Source organism: Siniperca chuatsi, linkage group LG13 (genome assembly GCF_020085105.1).
Source record: "Siniperca chuatsi isolate FFG_IHB_CAS linkage group LG13, ASM2008510v1, whole genome shotgun sequence".
Taxonomy (NCBI): domain Eukaryota; kingdom Metazoa; phylum Chordata; class Actinopteri; order Centrarchiformes; family Sinipercidae; genus Siniperca; species Siniperca chuatsi.
The window spans coordinates 14,498,384-14,514,365 of NC_058054.1; the positions used below are offsets into that span (position 1 = coordinate 14,498,384).

General features: G+C 40.3%; 1 protein-coding gene across 6 annotated transcripts in view; it reads left to right on the forward strand.

Annotated features, from left to right (window-relative positions):
- LOC122887058 (dipeptidyl aminopeptidase-like protein 6) overlaps positions 1-15,398 on the forward strand; it is an 82,247-nt gene extending 66,849 nt beyond the window's left edge. For all 6 annotated transcript variants that reach the window (XM_044219895.1, XM_044219896.1, XM_044219897.1 and 3 more), the window contains 19 exons: positions 1,947-2,067; positions 6,286-6,440; positions 7,293-7,390; positions 7,523-7,649; positions 8,209-8,247; positions 8,424-8,531; positions 8,615-8,706; positions 8,801-8,848; positions 8,943-9,055; positions 9,862-9,909; positions 10,043-10,141; positions 10,265-10,334; positions 10,702-10,896; positions 10,980-11,034; positions 11,157-11,259; positions 11,356-11,411; positions 11,547-11,619; positions 11,731-11,804; positions 14,063-15,398. In XM_044219895.1, coding sequence (XP_044075830.1) covers positions 1,947-2,067; positions 6,286-6,440; positions 7,293-7,390; positions 7,523-7,649; positions 8,209-8,247; positions 8,424-8,531; positions 8,615-8,706; positions 8,801-8,848; positions 8,943-9,055; positions 9,862-9,909; positions 10,043-10,141; positions 10,265-10,334; positions 10,702-10,896; positions 10,980-11,034; positions 11,157-11,259; positions 11,356-11,411; positions 11,547-11,619; positions 11,731-11,804; positions 14,063-14,209 — 1,821 coding nt within the window. In that variant the 3' untranslated portion in view covers positions 14,210-15,398. The remainder of the gene's footprint in view (positions 1-1,946; positions 2,068-6,285; positions 6,441-7,292; positions 7,391-7,522; positions 7,650-8,208; positions 8,248-8,423; positions 8,532-8,614; positions 8,707-8,800; positions 8,849-8,942; positions 9,056-9,861; positions 9,910-10,042; positions 10,142-10,264; positions 10,335-10,701; positions 10,897-10,979; positions 11,035-11,156; positions 11,260-11,355; positions 11,412-11,546; positions 11,620-11,730; positions 11,805-14,062) is intronic.
- Positions 15,399-15,982: the final 584 nt, after the last annotated feature.

A 15,982-nucleotide genomic window follows, 5' to 3' on the forward strand; every position in this document is an offset into this window, starting at 1 on the left:
AATTGCTCTTATCGTCTCATTTGCTTAAATTACAGATACATTGCTGTGAGAAAATATTAACATTTCAAGTGTGCGATGAGACTTCGCCTGCCGAGGGAAGAAAGTAGATGAATTTGCATATGGTAATAGTGTACCTGATTGTTTCTTTCACAGTGCTCTTACTGTAGCTCCGCGTTTGATTTAATGAACAGCCGAGGTTAAGCGAGAAAAACGAGATGAGCTTGTGTCTTTTGTCTCTGTCTGACCTGGCGATATCGGACATGTTTTCTTTTTTTTCCCCTCACGGTTTCTGAATATAATGATTTTCCAAGTTTATCAGAATTGGGGCAATCTATCATCAATTACTTTATCAGCACATAAAGATGAGAGGTGTGAGTGTTTGTGGCAGTATGGCCGTGTGCAGTGAAGCATCAGATGTACTGTGAATGGAGATGGGGGATGAATCCAGCGACGCTAACCTCATTAAACCTCAAGCAATTACTCTACCGTGACAGAGTAATCAGTGAGCCTGGGTCAACACACACACACACCTGAAAAAGAGGTGAAAGAAGGAAGGGGTGGATTTAAGAGACAATAATGCACAACTAAAAACACACACACAAATAAGAAACCACAAGCTCCACAGGTATCTTTGATGTTGCTACTTTCATCTCTCCACCCTTTTGAAATGACTCTTTTCTAGCCTTTTGCTTATTCTCTACTTTTTCATCAAAATCCCTCGAAGATTGAAAAATCAAGGACTGAATGAGTCAAGAGATGACTTACAAATCATTCCAGTTTTCAGAGGCCATTCCGGATCAATTACGACTAAATGCTATAATGGGTTCTCTGCTGACAATGAGTCCCTTGAACCTGGAGACTTTATGTATCTCTTTGAATCCTTTAGTGTTAATATTGTGATGTTGAAACAAGGTTTTGAGGTTGGGTTTTGAGGCAGCTTTTGCCAAGATGTATAATAATTAGAATACTGAGAATGAAATTTTTATGTAACTCTTTAAAAGCTGCCTATGATTTTCGTTATGTCCCGTGGCGCTTTTGCAACATTTGCCAACCACCAGCTTCCTTTGCTTTACACAGCCCTGCATTGATCTGTTTTCCTCAGATGTTGATCCCACAATATAAAACTTTGATTTTCTCAACAGCAGCCATAGATCAGAGCGAAAGGAGCTGTGTCCCTCTTTTTTGATTCTTGCACTGGCGATTTGAGGCTTAGATTTAACTGAAGAGGTTTCAGCTGACAGCCGAGTCAAACCAACACGGCCTGAGCTTCAGATACAAATCAATCCCACATTCATCGCCCTCATACTGGCACCAGGCGAAGCAGGGAAGATACTGGAGTGGATTGACAGAGGGTTTTAAGTGTCAGTCATCTGCCTGCGGTGTGTCTTAATTCCTTCAGGCGATGCCATCATTGGCGCTGAGGGCTTAAATCAGCAGTTTAGCACAGCCATCGCCCAACCCCAGCAGATAGCATAATGTCTCAATAAACACACAGGGAAAGTGGTGTGCTTCTGCATGACTTCAAGGATGTGTGTGTGTGTGTGTGTGTGTGTGTGTGTGCCTGCAGGTCCTCAGCCAGCTCCAGCGCCTTGATTAGCAACAGAAAGGGTTTCATAGTGCTTTGGAGAGGAATCCAGCTCAAACTGTAATTAGGCAAATATCTGTTAACACAGTGATTAAGACAGGTGTTGACTGAGATTGTATTAGCTTATAAGTGTCATTGAGTGGGTAGCTGTGTTTCTGTCTGGATTAAGATCAAGTCATGTTGTGATAAAAAGCCACGGGTGGGTTTGGCGTAAAGGCTCGTACTGTAGATGGAAAGATGTGGCTGAGAAAAAGTAGTACAAGCTTTGCACTACAGCAATGTGCATGACGATTCTAGGCTACTTACAGTACAGTGATACAGAGACTAATGATGGTTCTCCCTTCTGCATTTCTCTGTCCAGATCTTCATATTTGAAAACAACATCTACTACAGAACAACAGTAGAGAGCCGAGCGATCCGCCTGGTTTCCACCGGTAAGGAGGGAGTCGTCTTCAATGGCCTTGCTGACTGGCTGTATGAAGGTGAGACGACTACAAACACAGTTACACCAAAATACAACAAAGCCCAGGATAATATCATGTACATCGTCCATGTTGCAAATAGTGGACTTTCTCCAAAGTTCAAAGACAGAGTAGGAATTTCTGTCAATTTCAGACCTGACTAAAATGGGCATTAACATGCTATTATAACATCCTTTCACTCTTCTGAGAATGCTTTCCACAAGATTTTGGAGCGTGGCAGGGATGTGTTACCATTCAGCCACGAGAGTATTAGTGAGGTTGGACAGTGACGTTAGGGGATAAGACCTGGCTCGCAGTCAGCATTCAAGTTCATCCCAAAGATGTTGGATGGGGATGAGGTCAGGGCTCTGTGGAGGCCAGTCAAGTTCTTTCACACCAAACTGAGAAAGCCATTTCTTTTCAGACCTCACTTTGTGCTCGGGGCATTGTCACGCTGGAACTGTAAAAGACCTTCTCCAAACTGATGCCACAAATTTGAAAGCACACTATTGTATAATATCATTTTATTCAGTAGCATTAGGATTTCCCTTAAACCTGCATTAACTAATATTTGGTAACTTGGGGGCAGCAGAAACAAGCTGTTTATAATTGATATAGCCAATGTGTTGGCAAACAGCTGCCTATTTACACATCCAGCAGACACGGAGCAACATTAGCATTTATTTGGAGTCTTGTTTCTGTCCACCTGATGAATGTAAATATTAACTCTTTTGGCTCTGGTTTTGGTTTCCTGGGGGAAATATCTGGCTCTTTAGCTGCTAAATGCTCCACTCTGTTGACCAGCTAGTCGCTAACTGTCTGTCTGTCTGCTGTTTGGTGCTGGGCAGGTAGTATACAGTTGGTTTAACAGTAAGATGAGAGGTGTTAAAATGCTCTGTAGATCTGATGGGAAATTCAAAATAGGGTGATAATTCTTTGTGGATTTGTCACCAAAGACCAAACCATGAAAAAAACACTGACAGAACAAGTATGTGTGTACCTCTGGTCAGGGGTGTCCACACACTTTAGAACACATTGTATATTTAACAAACTGAATTTGGGGACCAATTTGATCCAGTCTTGTGACACCTGCCCCCCCCCCCCGAGGCGTGGCGGGTGTTTGTGTGCATGATTCTATTTGAAAGGGCACAGCTGGCTTCGTTTCAGTGCTCCTCCTTCTCTAGACTTCCCATAGCTTGTCTTTGTGTTCAGGCAATTTTAATTAATTCATGTCTGCAGTGCTGCAATCTCACTCAGCAGATGTTCAAAAGCCAGTATACCTGTAATTTAATATGAGACATTTTCTGATTAGTGCATATGTGAGACAGACATTCCAATTACATACCACTTGGATATGGCTTTGTTTACAGATGCGCTGCCATGTTTGAGACTAGTTTCTCCACTGTGCAGTCATTTATAATAAAGTTTATAGATTATTTTTTGTTTAAGAAGTGAAGACTTGTGTTTCTGGCATTGTTATAATTATTTATTTTGGATTTGTCCAGAGGGTGGTTTTGGATAATAATTGCAGTGTAATTGTATTATGTAATTGCAAAATGCCAGTTATTATGAGAGAAATTGTGTTACAGTGTATGAACTGCTTCAGGGTCGGCTCTAATCAGTTTTTCATTAATGGGATTATTTCTTTGTTGCAGACACGGAACATGGCATGAAAGAAGTAATCCATTTTCAATGCTAAAGAAAGATTTGTCTTGCTGTGTTTTCCCGCCATGTTTCACGGATTTATCAGCGGATAACAGACTCACAAAAGCAGAGATCATGTAGCTTACGACCTTCACACACTGTTTACAAGTGTTAACAGTGTGAACTGTATTGGTCAGTTGAGATAGGTTTGAATATGGTTCAAGGTGAGGCGGCCTCGTTTCTCTCAGGTATTTAGTGTTCCACAGTCAAACATCCTCAACCTTGAGTGAGAGAATTTAAACTTTATTGTGAGCAGCAAACGTTTCCATCACAATAATGTTAGTGATTTATTGCCCTCTTCCTTTTAAAATTGCACCATTACATCAAATGGGATATATTAGATGATGGATGGACTAGTATCAAATGATTTCACATTTTTCTGAAACATTGAGATCTTAACTATAATTTTAAATACTGACCTGTGGGTTTGAACAATGCTTGGCCAAAAACAAGAATTATCTATGAGACTTTGATGTTGATGAGTTAATAATTATTCCTCAGTTGTCATAATAACGCATCAACAAACATGTGAGCTCTAACTTTGATCAAGAGATAAAAGACAGTCAAGGGATTGAAGTTGGGATGACTTTTAATGTTTCCTGTAGAGCAGTGCGTTTGGGAAATGGACAAGATGAAAGAAATTGATTTTTACAAGAATGCAACATGTGAGTTCCTCTGTTTGCATCTATCCTTATCTGTAAATGTGGGTTTCTGTGGGTTTTAGTCTGTGCATGTGCCCTTTCCCCAGCTGATGCAGGTTTAGACAGCCGTATGTTTGTTTCTGACAGCAGTGATTGTCATGCACAGAAGTCAATGTCACAACATCCTCACAGCACCCCAACACTGATTCCTCACAGTGGATGAGCGAGGGCAAGACACACAAAACCATCCCATCTTTTTGTGGCGCTGTAATGGGAAATAATCCTTTTGTCTTGTATGAATTGCAGATACAGTGTGTATCCTACAGTTGATGTCAACAAAGGCATCGTCTTTAAAGAGCAACATGCCAGGAGTCTTATTAAATGTTCCAACCTTCATAAAATAATGGATAAAATAAAATGTTGTGCTCTGGGTTATAGAAGAAATTGTGTTGGCTGATGTTCTGTGGGCACCGGCCTTGAAAATAGTTGGTCTTAGAGGGAGAACTTCATCAAATGTTGAGAATTCAACACTGAATAGTGTCCTGTACCCACTCTGACCCTGTTAACAACAGGCTTCACCCTGTGCATTCACAGTAGTGTGAAAATAACAGTCTGACAACATCAATAATAACGAAATCCCAAAGTCCACGTAAATGTTGAGCTGATCATTTTTGACAGGAAAAAAGCTGTTGTTTGGATTTCCACATGTAGGTACAGTAGTGTGTACTGTGTGCTTTTCATAGAGCTCTTCTGCCCCCTGCTGGATGATAGTCACTCATCAGGAAACTGCTGAGAAAAGAAAAAGGAGGGAGTGTATTTACTCTGAAATTGCAAGTACAGAGCCTTTCAAAATAAATGTTCTTGTGAGGAGGTATTTCTGCACTTTTTGTCTTGGTTCTTTCCAAAATGTCAGCTCCCACAGTTATCAATCAAAGCCTAGTTTTAACACAGGGAATATTTCAAGGCTGTGTTTTCCACCACCAACCACAAAACCTTAAACAATGGAACTAGGCAAGGCAAAGAAAGCTGTATTTATGCAGCATTCTCTATACACAGGGGTAAAAACTCAACTTGCTTTGCTCACAAATTAAGAACAAAAGAAAGGAATTACCCGTACATAAGCAATCCTTGATTAATGATGGTAACAGTACTGATAACAATTATTGTAATACTAATACTACTACTAATACTCACAGGCATAAAATCTACATCAGCATGGTGTATCTACTACTGCAATGCCACTGGATTTCAAACTGTCAAAATTGAATATGACTGATTGATATTCTTCCTCAATGACAGTACAGGGAATGGGCACCATAAATCACACATGCTATAAATATTAAACTAGTGTCTGTACAAATGGTGACATATTGGAAATGTCTTTATCAGTGTCAGAATATTAAGTACATAAAGACCAACAAATAGGAAAGCTGCAAATAGAGCAATGCAAACTTTATATGTGAAGCATTGCATGTTAGGGACTTGGTAGTGTCGTAGTCCAGTACTTTAAGTGTCATGAGCCAAACATTACATTTTGTAAGGGATTTCGACATGGATGTGACTATTTTTTTCCAGAATAACTTTATGACGTATCCCCAAAGTCAATCTGGTCTTTGGTCAAGGTAGAATTTATTGTCAATCTCTCCATATACAGTACTCTGAAGCACTGAGGGAAAACAATTTTGTTCCCGTGTATACTGTGTACATAAAATAGAAACAAACAGGTGCATATACAAAAAACAAGAAAACAGGTATAAAAGACAAGAAAATACTAAAGTATTAAGTACTACATTGAACTTATTTTGTTCCACATCTTCCAAAACTTATATTCTGGTCTTTAGTTTCATGCATTCTTCACACTGTGTGTGTAATATCTGGTTGTTTTGTTTTACAGAGGAGATCCTGCAGACCCACATAGCCCACTGGTGGTCTCCAGACGGGCTGCGTCTAGCCTACATGACTATCAATGACACTCTGGTGCCGAAGATGGAAGTTCCCTTTTTCACAGGAACGCCGTACCCCGCCAGCTTGGAGTATCACTACCCAAAAGCAAGTCTCCAGCCACACTCACACTTATTCTTAGGCTGAGCAAATTTAAAGCAGCTATAAGTGATATTTGTAATAACAATGTATCAAATGACATTGTTACAATGTGGAAGGGGTCGCTTGTAGGGATGAACCTACAGAGAATTATCCCCTTATTATCCCCTCGGTTTTACTGAGCTTTGTAGTGAGTTTCAGCTCATGATATTTCCTTCAGGAGTTGGTAGAGACCAAAAACAGAGCTAAAAGCAGAGTGAATACTAGACTTACATTCGCCAGGTGAATAGAAACACGAGTCCAAACACGATATTGTTGCTCCATAACTGCTGGATGTGCAGCCCCAGTTTGTGCCTCTCATGTATTAGCATACAGTCAGATCACAGAGGTAACCATCGGTTTCTCTAAAATATAATCAACCTGCTATGTTTAAAAATGATTTTTGAGTCTTTGAGGATTCTGGAAATACATTTAGAACAACATTAAGTGTTTTTTAATAACCTTCTGGGTTCTAGAGAAACTGACGGTTACCTCTGTGAATGTATGCTAATAACTACACGAGAGGCACAGACTGGGGCTACGGGATGTGTAAATAAGCAACCGTTTGTTAACAAGTTGCTAACAAGGTGTTGTGTTCAATGTGTGTCAATGTTGTGTTCATAACTTGTTTCCACTGCCCACAAGTGGCCAAAAAAAAATCTGTTAAAAATCAGGTTTAAATATTCTATGTTGATGTTGTTATGCATAGAGGACTTTGATAGATAGAACTTATTTAACTCCGAAGACAACAGAAAGACAATTCCTCACTGTCTTAAACTGAAATCCAGTGTGACCTATTTAGTTTCCTCTTGGCCCTTGCAGGCTGGGGAGGAAAACCCTGTAGTGCACCTGTCAGTGGTGAGCCTCAACGGTCCCCTGCACACCGTGGTGATGAGGAAACCTGATGACCCCCGAATAGGGTGAGTGACAGCCCAACGGTGCCTTATTGTGTCTGAAGTAACTAGCACCAAAAATAGCTGTGGAACATTTTCTTAAGGTAGCTGAGACAGAGGTTGTCAGTGGTGGTGATTATTCTCGCCTTGGTTTTCCAGGAGAGAATATTATATCACCATGGTGAAATGGGCCACCAGCACCAAACTGGCTGTCAACTGGCTGAACAGAGCCCAAAACAACTCTATCCTGACACTGTGTGAGGCTACAACAGGAGTCTGCATTAAGGTGAAACGTTCTGCAAATTTTATTTTAAGTGTGAAATCTGCTGTCACCTACACCATCCTGCTGCTGCGAATACTCACTAGCTCACCAAATCCGCAGTTGAAAATAGTCCCTAACAAATGTACTATTTAGTCCTGTTTGTTAAAAACTACAGTGCCCAGCTGTGTTAGGAAATGATTTAGCTTTCTTTTTTTTTAAATTGAAGTATATTTTCATGTTTTTTAAAGGAATTGGTTGACGTTTTGGGAAATTTTCGCTTTGTGGTGGAGGGTTAGATGAGAAGATCGATACCACTCACATGTCTGTCCATTAAATAGTCTGGCACATAACCCCCAGTATTTCTCAAAATGTCGGAACAAAATGTAGGAACAAATGGGCTTAGGGCTGAGTGACACCGACAGTTTATGGAAGATGGAAAGTACAAACACACTGTTGTTTTGAGTCTTTTCATATGATTTGTTGACAAAAACATAAATATAGAATATCGCCAGACTTATCTTTAATTTTTATGCAATGTGTTAGATTCAGAAAAACTTTTAACTCATACTCTTTTTATTTTCAGAAACACGAGGATGAGAGTGAGAGCTGGTTGCACAGACAGGTACGTGATGAAAACACTGCCTCCCTGTTGTTGTGGAGTTGTGTAGTAAACAGACGGTGTTTGCTCCATGTGTCTGAGCTTGAACAAGTAAATAACTGGAAATAGAAAAGCCCTGCAGGCACGATTTGGAGCAATATAAGTATACACATGCAGATGTTTTTCTCTCCTCTCTGCAGAATGAAGCGCCGCTCTTTTCCCAAGACGGACACAAGTTCTTCTTCACCAGAGCAATCCCTCAGGGTGGGAGAGGAAAATTTTTCCACATCTCTATGTCCACCTCTATGGTAAGCAATTGCAGAATTATCCTCATGATATTTGTATTGAAGGTTTGGCACAGACTGTGTAATGTAATTTCTTTTTCTTCTAGCCTAACACTAGCACAGACATACTTCAGTCCCTGACCTCTGGAGACTGGGACATCACCAGCATCTTGGCCTACAATCATAAAAGGAACCTCATGTGAGACATTTTGAAGCTTTTGCATGCACAAATGCACAAAACAGCCAGTGCTGCAAATTCAGTTATTTGATTGTAATATTTGGATGTTTTCCAGATATTTTCTGAGCACAGAGGACGACCCCAAGCGACGGCACTTGTACAGGTAGGATTTTATTAGAAGTTATGAGTACTTTATGTGTTTTCTGCAAGTGCTATTTAAGGTATACAATGATACGTAACTCAGTGCCATCCCACAGTGCTGACACAATCCCTCCATTCAACCGCTGCTGCCTGTCTTGTGAGTTTAACTGCGGCTATGTGGACGTTTCATTCAGCCACAACATGCAGTACTTCTTACTCAACTGTAAAGGTGAGCGTACTCGACCTTGAATCTCTTGGGTCAAGGCTTTTTTTATAACAGCGGACTGAGATTGTTTTATATCCCAGCACTCCTGAGAACGAAAGTCTTCTGTTCAGTAGAAAGTGTAATTGAATTAGTGCTCCATGTCAGGTTGAGAGCTTATATCGAACTGGACATTAACAGATAACCTCAAATCACTGCTGGATCCCTCGGACTGGCCACAGAAATAAATGTCTTGTCTGACTGCATGCCAGAAGTCATGTGAACACTGCTGAGATGCTGGCAGAGAGTTTGTGGGCTTTCTGCTTTTAGTATTTGCCATATGAAAAGGAGGCCCAGTGGTTAGCATTGTGTTGTTGTTTACTAGATATTCCTTATGTTCCTCGCAAACACTCATAGTGTCATAGTGTTATTTTTATTTATTTTTTGCCCTTGTGGCTTTAACACAGGGGCACAACATTGCGGTTTCTATGGAAGCTGATTTGTTTAGGGGGCTCACTCCAAAGAGGAAAAGTGCCAGTGGCTTTCTTCATTAATTGGATCTTTGGAGAGTAGCTCCATTGTGAAATAATAAGCTGCTTCCTTGTGGGATGGAAGTAGATTATTAACTGTAGAGCTGGCTGAGAGGTCTGTTTCTGAAGTCTGTTTAAGATGAGATAGAGAGATGCTTCTGTTGCAGAGGAGGATTGGGTTTCAGAGGCTTGATTACTGGTATGGTGGAGGCACTTTCGTCAGTGCTTTGTTACATGGAATTTAATCAGCCTCTGTTATTGCATCCCTGTTAATGTTTTTCCTCCCTGAATTGTTCTGTGTAGGTCCATATGTACCAACTATGGCTATCTATAGCACCAAGGACAAACAGAGTGAGTGTTGTGCTCCTACATCACTATGATCAATACACTGTACTGAATTCTCTGCAAATACGTTTTCATTGATAAAATAGATTTGTCATTGAGAGACTGTAACAAAAGGCCTGTTTAATCTGCTTAACTGCAGAGGTGTTTGACGTGGAGACAAATGAAAGGGTAAACAACACGTACAACAACATGCAGATGCCCAAAGTGGAGAACAAGACCATCATCATAGACGACTACAGTATGTGCCCATGCTCATGTTGAATTAGCAGATACACAATTACCTACGTGCACGTCCTAATGGAATAACAGCCAGTCATCTTGTATTATAAGTTTCCCGTTAACCTTGTCCTGTCTGTTGAAGCTCTGACGATGCAGATTCTGAAGCCAGCTGGATTCGTAGAAACAGCCCATTACCCCTTACTGCTGCTAGTGTAAGTATGAATATGTCTGTTTTTGTACCAAGACATTAAGACTGAATAAGATAAGTTAGGTCATTTTTAAAGGTTTGTAGTGTATTGGACTGTGTTACATCGCAAGGTGTTCCTTTTATTTTGTCCACTCTTTCTAGCTGTCTTGTAAGTAGTCCAATCCTTCTGTGTTGGTGACCTGTAAATATGTAATTTATAAATCATTTTGATGTTAAACCCTCTATTTGTCCAGTTATTTCAATACTGAAATAAAATGTGTGTCTCCTAACAAGATTCCCATCTAAGATTAACCTCTGAGAAATGTGTCAGTCCTTAAAATGACCAACATGGCTGTGCTTTGTTCTGTTTGTCCTGTCTGTACTTTCCACAGAGACGGTACGCCCGGCGGGCAGATGGTGTCGGAGCAGTTCCGGGTGGACTGGGCCACAGTTCTGGTCAGCAGCTTCAGCACCATCGTCATCCGCTTTGACGGCCATGGCAGCGGCTTCCAGGGGACCAACTTTCTCCACAAAGTCAGGAGGAAACTGGGAAAACTCGAGGAGAGGGACCAGCTGGAGGCACTCAGGTAAGACTTCTGCTTTAACTGCGAGTGTGACAGCAGCTGTGGCCAAAACACTGCAAGTTTTACTGGTTGTCTTTCATTTTTAGGTTCATATCTAAAGAGCCTTACATTGATAAGACTCGAATGGGAGTTTATGGAAAGGTAAGATTTCCATTTACTTGCCTGCCTTCATAGAGATACAGCAACTGCCTCAAATTATTAGCATAAAGTATAATTATTTAGACTTCTTGATGTGTTTCTGTGTCTCCCCTACCTTTGTTCAGGCCTATGGAGGATATTTAGCCACGATGCTTCTGAGCTCTGAGGAGTTTACCCAACTTAAATGTGGAACAGCAGTCTCCCCCATCACAGATTTCGAGCTATATGGTATAACTTTCCAGATATTTTTCGTCTATGGATGTGTGAAAAGATGTCATGCTCTTGGGACAGTGTCTAAATTCTTTACTCTTTTCCAAATCGCAGCATCTGCATTTTCAGAACGATACCTCGGCTCAAAGACAGATTCCCGAGTATATGTGGTAAAGTTTGAACATTTCAGTCTCATTATCCAAATCATGCACCCAGATGTTTAGCTAAAGTGGAAGTTAAGGGTCAGTTAATAAGAGGAAGGTGATGACATACATGGTGGATTTTCCTCTTTCTCGTTCCTTCAGATGGCAAATTTAGCACACAGAGCGGGTCAGCTTGTGCAGAAGCAGTACTTGATAATTCACCCAACTGCTGACGGTAACAGACACGTTTTAAATATTATTTGTCAATACTGCAGTGAGTGAAACACTAATTTTTTAACTGTGATCAGAACCTAATGTGTCTATTTTATCTTCTCCTCTACCACAGAAAAGGTTCACTTCCAGCACACAGCCAAATTTATCAATCATTTAATCAGTGTGAAGGCCAATTACAGTCTACAGGTGAGCTGCAGTTTCCTATAACCTATAACTGTGATGTTTATTAATATGTTCCTGATGTTATGACGAAAGCTCTAATTTCTCAGAAAGAGATGAATCTAGTGCCGAAATGATAAGTTGCTTAATTGATTTTAATGTTTTGATATTTGATTGTTCATGTAAAAGATAGGTTCACATTTTTTCAAGTCTATCTTGAAATCTTAAGTTCATGCAAAGCTAATATGAGGCTTCAGCAGTTACACAAATCAAGAGGATATCTTCCAAAGTTTCAAAGTCTTTTTAGTATGAAGTTCCCTCTTTGTGTTTCTTTGGACAGGGACGGGGAATTTTGTACTAAAAAGACTTTCAATTTTGAAGATACCCACTGGATTTGACTAATTCAGACTGCCGAGGCTTCATATTAGCTGTGGCTGAACGTAAGATAGCATTGTTGCACAAAACAAGGACTGTGGATTTTGTCTTAACAAAAGTCAGTTTGGACAGGAGGAACACTTACAATGACCAAAAACAGTTTCCGTATAGTTTGCAAAACAATGTCATCACAGCGTCCATTAGTAACTCTTCTGGAGCTTTCGATCATATCATGGGATCTTCTCAGTAAATGAAGTTTGCCCAGTTGTCATGGAATTGTAGATGTTCAAATTTCCTTTTTTCTGAGCACTTTAAAGAAACAGTTCACCACAAAATCAAAAATACATATTTTTCCGCTTGCCTGTAGTGCTATTTATCCATCTAGATTGTTTTGGCGTGAGTTGCAGAGTTTTGGAGATATCGGCCGTAGAGATGTCTGCATTTTTTGAATATAATAGCACTATGTGGCACTCGGCCTGTGGTGCCGAAAAAACAAATACATTTGAAAAATTCAACAGCAATGTCTCTTTATAGAAATCATGACCCGGTTACTCAAGATAATCCACAGATTTGTTGTGAGCAGTTTCATGTAGGAACTATTTTCTTTCTACTGATAGTTCCTACATGAAACTGCTCACAACAAGGTCTGTGGATTATCTTGAGTAAGGATTTTTTGTCCAGGTCGGCTTAAAAGTTGAGTTGAGCAGATGAACTTCTGCTAAGGAAGATCATGTGATACAATCGAAAGCTCCAGAACAGCTACTAATGGACTTGTGTCCAACATGTGGACATGTTTTGCCAACTGCTGTTTCCAAGGTCAAAAATGAACTTTCAATCTAAATTAGGGCTGCAGCTAACAATTATTGTCATTGTCGATTAATCTGCAGATTATTTTCTCAATTCATTGTTTGGTCTATAAAATGTCCATTCCAGTTACCAGAGTCCAAGGTGAAATCTTCAAAAGTATTTTGTCCAACTTACAGTCCAAAACCCCCAAAATAATCACCTTGCTATGATATAAAATAAAGAAATGCAGAAAATCTTCACATTGCAGAAGCTGGAACCATCACATTTTTGGCAATTTTGCTTAAAAAATGTCTTTAGTTATTAATCCATCCATCCATCCATTTTCTACCGCATTTTCTACCCGGGGTCGCGGGTGACTGGAGCCTATCCCAGTGACTTTGGGCCTTAGGCAGGGTACACCCTGGACAGTGGCCAACTCGTCGCAGGGCTAACACAGACACAGACAAGGACAGACAACCATTCACTCTCACATTCATTCAATACGGGCAATTTTTTAGAGTTATCAATTAACCTACACATGCATGTCTTTGGACGGTGGGAGGAAGCCGGAGAACCCGGAGAGAACCCACGGTAACACGGGGAGGACATGCAGACTCCACCCAGAGAGATCGTGTGATGTTGGTCTGGTCCGGGAATCGAACCCACGAACCCACGATCTCCTTATTGGGAGGCAGGAGCTTTAGCCGCTCTGCCACCGTGCACCCTAGTTATTAATCAAGTATTGAAATTGTTGCAGATTAACTTTCTGGTGAACAACTAATCGATTATTTCGATAAATTGTTTCGGCTCCAAGCTCAGTGTTTCAATGTACATACAATATATGGGCATAAGTAATGAGTGAGTGATGTTTTAAGACTTAATGGACAGGTTCACAGTTTTTTTTAAGTCACTGGTTCCAGCTATACAAATGTGAGATTTATATTATTGTAAATTGAATATTTCAGGGTTTTGGATTGTTGGTCAGGCAAATAAAGCAATTTGAAGACGTCACCTTGGGTGGGCACTTTTCTCACATTTTATAAACTAAACCAATTACCAAAAAAAAAAAAGATTAATTGACAGTGCAGCTCTATGTAAATCCATTTATGGGTATTTATCTACAGATCTACCCAGATGAAGGACACTTCCTACACAGTGATGGGACACAGCAGCACCTGAGCCAATCCCTGGTCAATTTCTTCGAGGAGTGTTTCCGAGTGCCGGAGATACTGACGGACGACCGGCAGGAAGAGGACGAGGACGACAGTTAAACCTGCTCCTCTGAGCAGCCCCGGCCAGCTCCTCCAGCACAATATGCAACAGATCTTTCTAACCCAATCAACCCGCACCACCACCTGTCCAATCTGATTTTAGCTCCACCCTGTAGTGCAGCACCTGCATGTGCAAAAGGGGCCTCGGGCCTACATCCCCTCTCCTCACCTCATGCTGGCTGCTGGCGAGGAATCCAGTCAGAAAGACAAAATAAATCTCAGATGTGAAGTCACATCGCTCTCTGCTGTTGGAATATATGGACTAGCACTCCCTCTGGTGGACAAATAGAGGATCAACATAACATCCATTGAGCAATGCGTCTCCATTCCAAACCAGGCACATTAATCGAGCGCTTTGCAACACAAAATATCCCCCCTGAAGATCAGTTCGTTATGTTGAGATATAACTTTTGAAAGGCTGCCAGTTTCCGATAACCTTGCAGACCAACTTACTGATTATTGTGTATGAGTATGATTACTGCTACTTGTTTCTCAGAATTTCTCTGTTCAGTGTTGTCTAAAAGTGGATGTCTGGCTGCATCAGTCCTTAGTTGCTTTACAAAACAAGGGCACAATGTTTAACTTGTGTTGTTCTCCAAAAAACAAAGTGTCTATTCAAAAATGGTATGAAATCATATTTTCCCTCCTCGTATTTCAGAAATGAACTCTTGTTCTTTTAGTCACTGTGCCTTACTGTGGGTGAAATATTCATGTTAGGAGCCCACATGACACTGAAAATGAGTAAATATGGATAGGCCTTGTCTGAACTGTGCATTCTGTTGATAGCTCAAACCTAGATCATGATTTCATTTTCCTCAGTTATTAGTGAGGGAAAGCTGAAATCACAAGGTATGGCACATTTTATCTCAAAACATGGAAAGAACTGAATACAAAATAATTGTATGTCTGCGTGAAAGATGGTATTGTACTGACAAAAATGTAAAGTATTTAGTTTGCAAATACAGTTCTTGATATTTACCTTTCAAACTGGCATACTGGTGAGTTAACTATGCTGAATTTTCATTATTTAGTGAATTGCTTTGACTCGTGTGTTATATGGCTTGACTCTCTCCCCATGTCATTTCTGTTAGTATTGTCAGTGGTTTCTAGTCAGCTGATGTACAAAGTGTATAAATCTTAAGTCTTTATGTTGTATGTGCAACTTGTATATAAAGCATTTTGAAATGTATCTTTAGTTGGCTTTGTCACTTTACTGTGTAAACCAACAAAGTATGTGACTGCTACCTTGTGCTGCAACATTTTATCTATGCCCTCTTGTGTTCAGTAGAAGTATTACAGTACCATTGAGGGCTGAGATATTTCTACTCCTGTCAAAGCAAAGAAAAAAACAAAATCTCATAAGCAACGGAACTAATAGCCCTTTTGATGGCAGACATTCTGACTTGTCTAGTGGGAAAATCACAGGTGTAAATAATATTAACAATGGTTCGAAGTGTTCCAGTAAGCTGTGTGACAGTGAGCCAGCATGTGCAATACCAGGACCCTGAAACTGAAGCAGCTAAATGGAATTCAGCCATCATTAATTGTATTTTTACACCTGTGCTTTACTACTGTGAAATGCCAAAATGTTATCACTGAAAAAGGCCTATTGGACTGGTAAAATTCAGACACCGAGATTCAAGATGAAAAATTCAAACTTTAACAGCTACGCTGCTAACCACATTTTGCTGTTTTACAATACTGAATCAAAGTAGATTTAATATGGCTTTTTAATAGGCTTTTTTCACACTGACCAACAGAGAAAGACAAGTG